A 13,448-nucleotide genomic window follows, 5' to 3' on the forward strand; every position below is an offset into this window, starting at 1 on the left:
TGGGGGCGACCAGGGGTATGTAGATAAGACTATAGGTATAATTGTAATTAGTTAGGGAGAAGGTCCAGGTGGTTGGGGGTGTCTCAGCGGGGGGTAGGAGTTAACATGACCAACACCTCGAGATAACCCTAACAAGGACTTCTCCTATTCAAAATTGTTGGGGTGGGTATTTTTGGCTGTTAGGTATTCTGGCCACTGTGGGGACTATGGTTCTGGTGGTTAGAGTTGATACGACCAACACTGGGGTCTTGTACTCACGTGGTCAGACTTAACTAGTTTGGGAGGGAGCTATATAAGTAGCGGGAAAAGTCTCTGGTCGACCCCAAATTTTCATTCGAGTTGGGTTAAGTAAAATCATAAGAGTGGCTTCCCCAGTCTTGTAGGATCGTTTAGGGCCCGATGGAAAACTTTGTTTTGTTAATTGTATGTTTTTGTATTTGTGTATTTTTTTTCCCATAATGTCATATTTTTTTTCCTTTTGTTCTAAAGTCGTGTAAAAAGGAGGTGGTGTCCAAGGCAGAAAGAAAAATTATCTAAGGGTACTTTTCTGATTTTGGAATAGTCTTAAAGTATTAAGGAAATTTAACTTGGTTAAAAGACTCTTGGGACATTGTTCTGGTTTTTTTTATATAAATGCTGGAATCTTGTGAAACCCACAAGGTTAATGACAGCAAGGGATTATTACGTTTATCTATAATCTTAAAGTTTTCGTGTACGGAGTTCCGGGACATGGAGCTTAAACTTTTTCTGCCTTGGAAAATTATTCAACTCTCTAAGTTATGTTTGGTGGTGTCTAACTTTGCACAGTGGAAGGTGTAACGCGTGCAAATATATATGTTAGGGGTAAAATCAATTGCTGATTGATGTCCATTTCATAATAATTATTATGGTCTCACCATTGTAATACTCGACAACATCTTCTAATATACATTTATTGCAAAAGTAAGCAAGGGTGCCTGTTACAATTCTTTTAGCACCCATTTCTGCGCTGAAATTCTCCAGTCTGCTCTGAGGTCACTTGGCATTGTACATACCTCAGGTGGTAGTAAAAGAGAAAGAAATACAAAAGAAAAGGAATGAAAAACAACCATGCCCTAAGCTACATATATATAATCGCTACTAAACAGAAGTGATTGATGTACTCGTAGAGAAAATAAGTGATATTACAGGTGAGCTGAGTATTGAATTTTGCTAGCCACCAGCTACTACCTATACCAAGGGCACATAACTCATGTGACTCTCTGAGCTGTCTGGGGGTTTCATAGCTTGTCTCTGACAATGCTACATTTAATACAACAGGGTTGTTTAAAGTGGAGGTTTTCGGGTACGTACCAGTGGTGTTACGAAATAAAGATATAATAATTAAATATCTGGAAAAAACACCATAAAGATAAATAAAAGATAAGGAAATACTTGTGTAATTGGTTGAAAATGAAAATTCGTAGATTTGTACAGGATTGCTTGATGAAATATAATACTTTCATTGTTTTAACGTTTGATGAACTATTATTGTGGTTATTTAGCAAGAATATCAATGTTTAACATCTTTGGGATAATTAATCGGTGATACTTGTACATGTTCTATACTTGTGATGTGATATAATTAATATTGTGTACTGGCATTGGGATGATTGTTATTTTTTTAAATCCCAATTCCACTTCAGGATAATTGTTATATAGAGAGTCCACCTCCTTTGTTTTTTTTTGGTACCTTGTTGTACAATTGTTTTTTTTTTTTTTTTTTTTTTTTTGTTGTTGTACATGTTATGATGGAGATTTTGGCCAGTGAGGAACAATTGAAGGATAATGACATGTTCTAGCTCCTGTTTAGAATGGCCGCGGTATGTTGATGCAGTTCTCACATTATTTTTTTTCGTGCAGTAAGTTGTTAGTGGCTGCGGGTCGCATCCTGTCTAAGTGGTTGGGGGGACAATATAGGTAGTTTTTTTCTTTTTCTTTTTCCTTAATTGACGTTTCCTTATTAAGGCATGTTTGTCTTTGTGCAAAATTTTGGAATTTTATTTTTTTTTTCTTGGATTACCTCCCTTTATTAAGAGATGTTTGATTTTGTGAACTTAAGGTTTTTCTTTCCTTAAATTACCTCCCCTTGATAGGTTCTTTAAAATTTAGTTTGGTTTTTTCCGTTCTATTTTTTTATTCTAGTTCGAGTTCGTGAACTGGATACTTCCAAATTCAGAATTTGTGCATCTTACTTTCGGCTTCAACTGTTTCAACTTTTGTTAGGAACTTTTGGGGTTATTTTTTTTTCCAAATTATCTCCCTTGGATCAGTTTTACGGCTACGGGTCGCAGCCTGTCTAGGTGGTTGGGGGGTATGTAACGAAGCTGCGGTGCGCTTCGTTGCTATATATTCCGGAAATTATATTAACCGAGACTTTGGCGGGAATTTGCTGTGCACGAGATCTCGGGACTGCGCCGAGGCTTTCAGTTTTTCTGCCGGGCCTTGAGAGGTGAGGGTTGTGTTTTTGAAACCTATGTAATTTTTATATATTTGTCGCCCATCCTTTCCCTAATTTGCTGTTATCGTATAGTATGGAAATGCGTCAACATTACTGTGTGTGTATTTTTCGCTGTCAGTAGATATTTTTGCTATATTTTTGAGGTTGAAATACTTGTGAAATTGTGCAATGTCGGACTTAGCATGTCTCGCTTTTAGACGGGTTTCGATAGTAAGTAAAAGTCTTCACTCTTGTGTTGAGAGCCGTTGGTAGGCTGGAAAAGAGTGGGAGCCTCCTGTGTTGAATTTCGGGGTTAACCGTTAAGGAGATATTTTAAGAATCTTCGCTGGAGAACGGTGTTTGTGAAATTGGAGGTTAAGCTATCGATAATCGGCCCGGTGTGTAGCGCCACGTGCTCGGTCTTTCATTGATGGGTAGGAGTTAATTCTGGTAGCGAAAACGTGAGAATATTAGCAGCAAAATTGTCCATTTCACAGTACTTCCCACTGAGCCACGCGGGTATTTTCTTGTTGTCACCTTTACACATGTTAAATATTAATAAACTGTTAAATGAATTTGATGTCGTCCATTGTCCATACTCACTAGTACCTTTGAATATTGTAGCGAGACATAGGAATCTGCAAGCTAACGCGGCAGTCGAACCCAGAGCAAAACAAATTAATTGTATCATTCTTACTCTACGCTAATGACTGCGGTCGTAGCGAAACAAGTCGTTACATAATGATGTCAACCCTCTTCCCTGTCTCTAAACAAGCAAACGGCATGCACATCTCGACTTATATGTGTAAACAAATAATTAACGTTATCATTTCGTGTCGTAAACCATCGATCGAGAGAGAACAAACTAAAGCGTGATAGAAGCTAAAAGATAACGACAGTCTTAAGTTCATCTATAACAACGCTTAGCTACATAACTTTTACCCTTTCATGTCATCAACAATGAAGGTTTGCTCTTTGTAGTTCAGCTGTTTGATGAAGAGAAACATGTGATGTTTTTATGTATAGATTATATGAAACTGAAACTTTATGTAGAAATAGACAGTGAACCTCATCTTCGTCCACTGACTACATTACCATTGTTTTGTACCAAGATTATATATCGAGTATAAAAGAGATTAGATATTTCCGATCACCAAGTATAAAGGGTAAATTATTGATATGTTGTGTAAAGACTATAATACCACATGACGAGACAGCAGCAGCACACGCCGTCATATTCATACGGTTGCCAATGTTACCTGTTGTTATTGATTATTCACCTCAATGATAACTAATTGGATCACGATCATCTCGCGCTCCTCACGGGTTTCACGTTTTGATCACAGGACTAACAGTTTGACTTGCGCAAAGGCAGTCCTTAATTGTTGTTTGTCGGATGGCCTTCCCAATTGGATTGATTTGACTATGGCACATGGTGATTCTGACAGATATGCAAGATATGCGATGTATGGAGTATTACTGGTGTTTTTATGTAACAGTAAGTATACGTGTCCGGCAACAGCTGGCTGTGGTAACATCATCACATCGCCTGTATGTTAAACCTAGACCGACATATTAATGTCTCTAAAGATAATTACACTGTCGTTCAATTGTAACATTCACTTAAAAGAAACCGCATAATCATGTTAGTGATGGTACCAAGGTATTGTGTAACAATAACCAATACTATGGTTTAAATCAGTAATCTATAGTCTGTATGATCCATATCACACTCTATCGTCGGTTAATACCTTATCGCTGTGTTGAATTCGGACTCGGTCGTTCAAAATTCCATGTCAACGTCTTATACTTCTATGTCTTCACTATTAATAAATCTTACTGACTACTTTTAAACATATAATTCACAATGAAAAAAATGTTATCTCGGATAGCAGCTTAGTCAATATATACAGAAAAAAGTGAGATATATTTATACGTTTCTTTATTTAAGTGTTTATAAACATATGTAAAGTATTCCTGTATTGTGCTGATATCTTACACTGTCGTTTGAGCTGTACACTCCTAGATGCTGTATTACATTTGAGTGCGATTCCAAAATCATTGATCACATTTTATCACAGTCACACCAGTTGCCTTACTCTGATCACCAATAGTGAGCTTCTAACAGGAAAGATATAACGGTAATAACAAACATGTACTACATGTATATATCTTCGTTTTCATTTATTTCATAATACTAAAGTACTTATCAGCCATTTTTGTAATATTATCTCAATTCTCGATGAATGGTGTCCTTAGTTTGTGTGACGTCCTTGTGTGGAATAATGCATAACTTTTGAGAAATGCCTGGTCCAATTACTCGTTCTTTTAAAACTAAAAAAAAAAAATCATTACGCCTTATTGTCATAACAACTACTACAATGCATAAATCATAACGCCTTATTGTCATATCAACTGCTACAATAAATAAATCATTACGCCTTATTGTCATAACAACAACTACAGTGCATAAATCATAACGCCTTATTGTCATATCATCTGCTACAATAAATGAATTATTACGCCTTATTGTCATATCATCTGCTACAATAAATAAATCATTTCGCCTTATTGTCATAACAACTACTACAATGCATAAATCATAACGCCTTATTGCCATATCATCTGCTACAATAAATAAATCATAACGCCTTATTGTCATATCATCTGTTACAATAAATAAATCATAAAGCCTTATTGTCATATCATCTGCTACAATAAATAAATCATTACGCCTTATTGTCATAACAACTACTACAATGCATAAATCATAACGCCTTATTAAAATATCATCTGTTACAATAAATAAATCATAAAGCCTTATTGTCATTTCAACTGCTACAATAAATTAATCATTACGCCTTATTGTCATATCATCTGCTACAATAAATAAACCATAAAGCCTTATTGTCATATCATCTGCTACAATAAATGAATTATTACGCCTTATTGTCATATCAACTGCTACAATAAATAAATCATTACGCCTTATTGTCATAACAACCACTGCAATAAATAAATCATTACGCCTTATTGTCATAACAACAACTGCAATAAATAAATTATTACGTCTTATTGTCATAACAACTACTGCAATAAATAGATTATTACGCCTTATTGTCATAACAACAACTGCAATAAATGAATTATTACGTCTTATTGTCATAACAAATACTGCAATAAATAAATCATTACGCCTTATTGTCATAACAACTGCTACAATAAATGAATTATTACGCCTTATTGTCATAACAACTGCTACAACAAATGAATTATTACGCATTATTGTCATAACAACTGCTACAATAAATGAATTATTACGTCTTATTGTCATAACAACTGCTACAATAAATGAATTATTACGTCTTATTGTCATAACAAATACTGCAATAAATAAATCATTACGCCTTATTGTCATAACAACTGCTACAATAAATGAATTATTACGCCTTATTGTCATAACAACTGCTACAACAAATGAATTATTACGCATTATTGTCATAACAACTGCTACAATAAATAAATCATTACGTCTTATTGTCATAACAGCTGCTACAACAAATGAATTATTACGCATTATTGTCATAACAACTGCTACAATAAATGAAATATTACGCCTTATTGTCATAACATCAACTGCAATAGATAAATCATTTTGCTTTACTGTCATGACAATTACTACAATAAATAAATCATTACGCCTTATTGCCACAACAGTTAATAATGTGTACTAAAAAGGTTTTATAACTATATTATGTATCATTCACATGTATTGTACAATGTTCCAGCTGAACACCATTTAGGAATTAGTAACCAATCTAGGGAACACATGAAGTCTGTTGTTGTTGATGAACCGACAAATCAACTGTTCGTGGATCTATGTTCCTTCAGATATAAAATACCTATAAACAAATAAAATTAGACTGATAATTCATTTATATCGTTTTTCACCAATAAAAGTGTTCGATACAGTATGGCCAAAATTTGAATCCATACACTTGTTTCATCATTCAAGGGAATTCAGAACTTATCCATGCAGCGGTGCTTTTTTTTTTTTTTTTTTTTTTTTTTTTTTTTTTTGCTCTGGAACAGTTTTGCTGTAGATAAATTGAGAATTAAATGTTGTTGTTCTATGTTTACTGAATGTTGTATTGATTACATATCACCAGCATGCCTGCAGGAACTAAATCAGCCCTGAAGGGCTCTTGAAAACCAGAAAGAAACGAGATGGTCGAAATCGATTATTGCTTAATTTTGTTAGCGTTTCTGTGTCTATTCAATTGCATCAGTATTTGTCAAACATTTGTTTTGGTTAGACTGAATGAGACGAACTAAGACCAAATCTATGTAATACACTGCTCACGATACATTGTGAAGGACTACTGCAGTCTACACCATGGATACTGTCGATCTACATTACATTATGTATATATATTGATCCTTATCACCTGATTACTTCACATTATACTAGTAATTCTAATGTCGCTGGATTTTTCTATGTCACTGACCAATGTTTATATATGTCGCCTATGTATACGTCATACACAGGGTCCATTTTTTATTCTTTACATATAAATATTGCTCTATATTTACATTTTCACTGCGACCCTGCTATGCAACTTTACCAAATGCAGTTGGCGTTTTTCAGCGCATGAACTGCAATTCACTTATTTTAATTTGATTTTGTGACGTCGCAATTGTCATTACAGTGACCACAGAAGATTGCTAATGAAATGGCTGTTCCATCCTTGCCGAATATGAATTGTTTATTCATTGTAGATGCAAAATATTGTATAGTAATGTTGTTATTTAGTATAAATAGAAGCATTGAACTGCACTGAGTTGACAATTATGGGATTACATAATGCCACTGGACAGCAGCGAATTCAACATAAAGCGCTAGTACGCTTCATTAAGTTTGCTGTTGTCGTGCAAATGGTGCTTGTAAATTAAATCAATTTGATAAATGTAGTTCTATTTGAATATACCAAAACACTGATTTATCGACTCGCAAAATATGACTATTTAAAACAGGCGATAAGACCTCAAGTTTTATAGTAGATCATGCCCCACCTACTTTATTTGTTATATGCACTACGTGTTATTATGATCTGTGTAGGAATACAAGCGAACAATAGGAAATGTGTCAATGGTTAAGTTTACTATGGTCATGTTTTCATTCAATTTATTCGAAATTTATGTTGTGGCAATTATTGGGCTTGAATTAGGTGCGATAAAACAGATTCAATTTTTCATCACAGGTAATCATAATTAAACATTCATATTTAAAACAGAAGTTTGTTGTTTTCCAGTTGGCATTCATGCTCCCTTAGTTGCCAACTGAATGCAATGCTTAAATATATCGAAATGCCTATCAATATTGTCCGTATGTTTACCTATAGAATCACCCAGGAACGTCTTCGTTACAGGTCCAGTCAGAGGTTATAACCTGACATGCTACACGTGCACGGCTACTGTAGACACTGATCCCTGTGTCCATTCACCAAACGCGTCAGAGGTGGTCACTTGTCCTGATGATGAACCGTTTTGCCGTGTAAGAATTGGTGATATTTGATTCAGTGAACCCAGTTTGTATTCATATCGTGTATTTTCTACAAACCCTGAAAGATTTGCTATTCTGAGGTTTCAGTCTCGTTTCAGTCTCGTTTCAACATAGATAAAAAAAGTTATGAGATTTGCAAATACAATTTATCAATATCTAGCAAATTGCCAGTTGCAAATTAAAAAAAAACAACTTTTCTACTCTAGTGGATTTTTTTATACATGGGTTTTAAGAAATCGCCATTTTGCGGACATTTAGAAATTGTGTCTTTTTTTCTCCTTGGGTAGAGTCAACGTTTTACTTTTTTTTACTTAAATTACTTTTACTTAATTTATCTCTTTGCCAGCATTCTTATCTGTATTGTGCTAATTTTGCTGTAAATATTTACTAGGTTTGTTGAAATTAAAATATTGAGCATTAATGTGTGAAATGATACTCTTTTGTCATTTTATTTTTACATTTCATGGTAATTTGAGCACTTGTCTTTTTTTACTCTAAAATATTGAAAAATAAATATCTAAATGGGACAAAAAATAAGCGCACGGAACTCCCCCCAGTCATTTCCCTATTAATTTGCAAAATATTGACAAAAATTTAAGACCAAAACTTTTTCAGACTACTGGAGAAAATAAATTCTACAAACATCAATACATGTACATATCAGTCATATCAATAGGAAATTATGGCTTTAATCTCTCGTGTATGTGTAAAATTTACATAAAATCTAATATTTTGTCAACTACGTATCTTTGAGTGACAATAGCTCAAAAACGAGCATTTGGACATTTTTTCCTTCCATTTTCTTTAATGGTATAAACTCTATTTCCAAAATTCTATATAAGAAAAAAAAAGTTTAATACAAGAAAATTTTGAATTCTCAGATTAATACATCCTTAAACCATTTCAAGATGAATCAATTTGATCGATTAATTTGTTTAAATTTGCAAGTTTATCTTAAGTGAAATACTATAAAATTTTGTGATTTTTGGTTTTCCCGTAGCTGTCATGGCAAATATCCTCACTGTTTCAGGTGTTACGTGTTGTGTCCCAATACGGCGACCTGATCCAACTGGCCCGTGGCTGTACGTCGGTGTGTAAGAACCACTGTGGTATCTGGGGAGAGGACGTAGATGAGGAATGGTGTCACTCCTGTTGTCCTACCAAGCTATGTAACACAGGAAATGGAGCTGCTCACAGGCATGGCACATCTCCGAACAAACAATGGGCCGTGCTCTTCTCTATACTCTATATTAGTCTGCGGCTTTGATAGACAAGTACGAGATGAACCCTTTGTGTCGTACAAATCAGTTGAACGTGGTGACTCGAAAGTTGCAGAGGTAAACTCGGTCTTTATTCTATAAGGTTGTTTGTGACATATAATATCTTCTGAATCAGGAAAATGATTGTATGGCGGAGGCAATACTTACATGTTTATATCATTGCCTTCTTTTGCGGCCACTATGGTCTTAAAATGCTGTCGACGGATGACATAGTAACGCAGTAGACACAGGCGAGGGTACTATGTCATCACAAGATAACACTATAAGACCATAGTGCCCGCAAAAGAAGGTAATAATGTTTTAGTACATGACGGATTGAAGAAAATAATTAAAAGGTTTTTCATTTTTTCTTTTTTTTTTGCTTTTATTTGTTTGTTTTCCTGTGATAATTCGACGGCATTCACGTTTCTAAACCGTGACATTTGCTTTTTGCAAAATATCGTCCGCATACAGCTTATTTGCCACTGAACAGCACAAATAGCGACAGTGACGTCAATTTGTCAATGCGACATTCGTTTCAAAAAACCGGCGCCAAAAATATAGTCCTGTGAGAAACCATAGTCCCGGGACTATGGCTAAATAGTGCGCTTGGACTGAACCCATGACAAACGCGAGAAAAAGTCACGTTATGTACTAATCTGACATTGTAACGTACAGAGGACCTCCGTCGTGTCGCAACAACCCTCCGTTGTACCGGACCCATTCTGTGGTACGCTACAACAGTAATGATCAAAATCTTCAACATTGTATTCACCCTGAAACTAGATAGCACTTTCTGTGGAAACTCGAACTTATTTTCCTACAGTATCATAGCCATGTCCTTGTTTTTTATGTAAACTCTCAAATATCAAATCATGTGGAATTGTGTCAATATTGCGGAATGCTTTATAATAATCATATATTTCATATCACATTGTGACTAAAATAGCGAAATAAGTGACTAACTCAAACTATTTATGAGTATGTCTATATTTAACAACGAAATGATGAAGACGTATTAGTGGGGGAGGAGAAGTAGGTTCCCATGTACCCCTCTGGCAGTTTTTCGAAACATGGTTTTTTAGGACCGGTATGATGTCTAGTTTCATTTTATGCTTGTTGCCATTGACAACTAATGTCCCATGGGGGTCATATGGCGGCCATCTTGGATTTCAGGTATCAAAAATGGCCAAAATGACACATTCGCATATATGCGCATAGATAGAGAACCAGACAACATTCAGAGACAAATAAACACATTTTTGATATGATTGAAACATGCTGAATACGATTAAATCATAATAATGACGTTACGTCTTCTTCTTTTTGTGAAATGACGGGAAAACAATGAAATTTTCAGCTTTTTCCCCTAAGAAATCGATAAATGTCATAATTTTTATCACAAGTAAAAAATTGATGAGCAAATCACCTTGTAACAGTCATTTCGAATTGAAACAACCCTTATGTAAACATATGTGTACTATAAAAAGACAGATCGCATCAATGAGGTCGGAAAAAGAGAGGGAACCCCCCCCCCCATAAAAATTTATCAAAAACTGGCCAAAATGACACATTCGCATATATGCGCATAGATAGAAAACCAGACAAAATTCAGAGGCAAATTAACGCATTTCTTGATATGATTGAAACATGCTGAATACGATTAAATCATAATAATGACGTTACGTCTTCTCATTTTTGTGAAATGACGGGAAAACAATGAAATTTTCAGCTTTTTTCCTAAAGAAATCGATAAATGTCATAATTTTTATCACAAGTAAAAAAAAGTGATGGACAAATCACCTTGTAACAGTCATTTCGAATTTTGTCATTTTGGCCATTTTTTGATAATTTTTCAAGGGGGTGGGGTCTCTCTCTTTTTCCGACCTCATTGATGCGATCTATGTTTTTATAGTACACATATGTTTACCCAAGGGTTGGTTCAGTTCGAAATGACTGTTACAAGGTGATTTAAAACCATCAATTTTTCACTTGTGATAAAAATTATGACATTTATCGATTTTTTAGGGGAAAAAAGCTGAAAATTTCATTGTTTTCCCGTCATTTCACAAAAATGAAAAGACGTAACATCATTATTATGATTTAATCGTATTCAGCATGCTTCATTATATAAAAATATGTGTTTATTTGCCTCTGAATGTTTTCTGGTTCTCTATATATGCGCATATATGCGAATGTGTCATTTTGGCCATTTTTTGTGATTTTTTTATAGGGGGGGTTCCCTCTCTTTTTCCGACCTCATTGATGCGATCTGTCTTTTTATAGTACACATATGTTTACATAAGAGTTGGTTCAATTCGAAATGACTGTTACGAGGTGATTTGTCCATCAATTTTTTACTTGTGATAAAAATTAGGACATTTATCGATTTTTTAGGAAAACAAGCTGAAAATTTCATTGTTTTCCCGTCATTTCACAAAAAGAATAAGACGTTACGTTATTATTATGATTTAATCGTATTCAGCATGTGTCAACCATATCAAAAAATGTGTTTATTTGCCTCTGAATGTTGTCTGGTTCTCTATCTATGCGCATATATGCGAATGTGTCATTTTGGCCATTTTTGATACCTGAAATCCAAGATGGCCGCCATATGACCCCCATGGGACATTAGTTGTCAATGGCAATAAGCATAAAATGAAACTAGACATCATACCGGTCCTAAAAAACCATGTTTCGAAAAACTGCCAGAGGGATACATGGGAACCTATTTCTCCTCCCCCACTATATTCTAACTTGACAATCTACACATTACTCGTGTCATTTGAACGAGTGTGATGTTTAATAAAATCTGTCACTATACCAGTTTTACTTCTTCATTGTGATTATACCTCACCTCAATAGATAATAAATTGATCTATCAGTATCCATGGCAACATATTCCACTTCCTCTTCCTAAGTCGTGTGAATATCATCATCTCAGCAGACATGATACATTACTATAGCAACTATGTTCAAAGAAATATCGATCGGAAATTTCCCGCGTTCAATACCTAAACAAGAGACCCAGTGGGCCTGTATTACTCGCCTTGTTTGTGAAGCCAAACAATTTCCTTAGCGATTTCTAAGAGTGCAACCATTCCCTCTAATGACTCGGACCCTCTGGGACAGTAGCCCCTTAGCGTTGTCTTGTGATGACATAGTATAAACTTTGCTCGCCTTCCTCAAATATTGTTTCTGGCCAAATGTGATAACAATGTATGTAGGACTCTATGACTAAAAGTAATTTAAATGATTGACCTGATTACCTGTCCTAGGAGTCTCAACAAAGATTTAAACAAACTCCCCTTTCCCCAAGGATGTTTCTAGACAAATTTGGTTACGATCCATGCAGACCTCCATGACTAGTAACTTAATTTATTGTGTGTTAGAAAAGACAGAACCAAATGTTATCAAGGATTACGGTATGATTCAACTCACTATTGCCCAAAATTTAGATTATATCTGAAGCTACTTCTCTCGCCTTTTTCTGGCATCATGCCACTAATTCTTTTACCAGATTAACATTACGTTTTAGCTACACAGGAAAAAGTGCATACACGTTTTACGTACGTTATAAAACGCATGTAAAACGCATGTTGAGGACCACGCATGTAAAACGTACGTACGAAACGTATGTAATACGCGTGTTAAACATGCATAATACGCATGGTAAACAGACGTAAAACGTAAACGCATGTAAAACGGACGTTTCAAAACGTGTGTTATACATACGTTTTATCCTATTACAAAATCCACCTTTTTTGTTTTTATGTACATTTACATGGGTTTGAAGTTGCACCATATATTTGTCATTTTCAAAGGTAAAGTTTAATTCCATTTTATTTGTATTTTCGGTTCCTGTCCAATGAATTATACTTTTTCATACATAGTATGTTGTATTTACAAACGAGTGACTACATATCGATAAATTTCATAATCTTAGAATGATTTTATTTTTCCTGCATCTATTTGTCCTTAACGTCACTTTATCACTTACATTTTAAAGGCTAAAATATTGACTAAAGTCGTGTCCAATGTTAAATTGTTTTCAAATTCTAGCTCAGTGAGTCAAGAAATCAATATATATTGTGTTTGCAGAAACTTCATATGTTTAAACAGAATCTCAGAATAACATTTAAACATATTCTATGAATATACAATAAAT

The 13,448-nt window shown here is 34.7% G+C and overlaps 1 protein-coding gene across 1 annotated transcript; it reads left to right on the plus strand.

Moving 5' to 3' along the window:
* LOC138322601 (uncharacterized) lies at nt 1-12,108 on the plus strand. Its single transcript, XM_069266569.1, has 3 exons — nt 1-3,956; nt 7,888-8,012; nt 9,052-12,108. Exons 1-3 carry the CDS (start codon nt 3,743-3,745, stop codon nt 9,286-9,288), a joined length of 576 nt encoding a protein of 191 aa, XP_069122670.1. The 5' UTR covers nt 1-3,742; the 3' UTR covers nt 9,289-12,108.
* The last annotated feature ends 1,340 nt before the right edge of the window (nt 12,109-13,448 follow it).

Source organism: Argopecten irradians, chromosome 5 (assembly GCF_041381155.1).
Source record: "Argopecten irradians isolate NY chromosome 5, Ai_NY, whole genome shotgun sequence".
Classification (NCBI taxonomy): Eukaryota; Metazoa; Mollusca; class Bivalvia; order Pectinida; family Pectinidae; genus Argopecten; species Argopecten irradians.

Coding starts and splice junctions, on each gene's coding strand:
- LOC138322601 (XM_069266569.1), top strand. CDS start 3,743: ATGATAACTAATTGGATCACGATCATCTCGCGCTCCTCACGGGTTTCA. Junction 3,957..7,887: donor ACTGGTGTTTTTATGTAACA/GTAAGTATACGT, acceptor TCTTCGTTACAG/GTCCAGTCAGAGGTTATAAC. Junction 8,013..9,051: donor ATGATGAACCGTTTTGCCGT/GTAAGAATTGGT, acceptor TCACTGTTTCAG/GTGTTACGTGTTGTGTCCCA.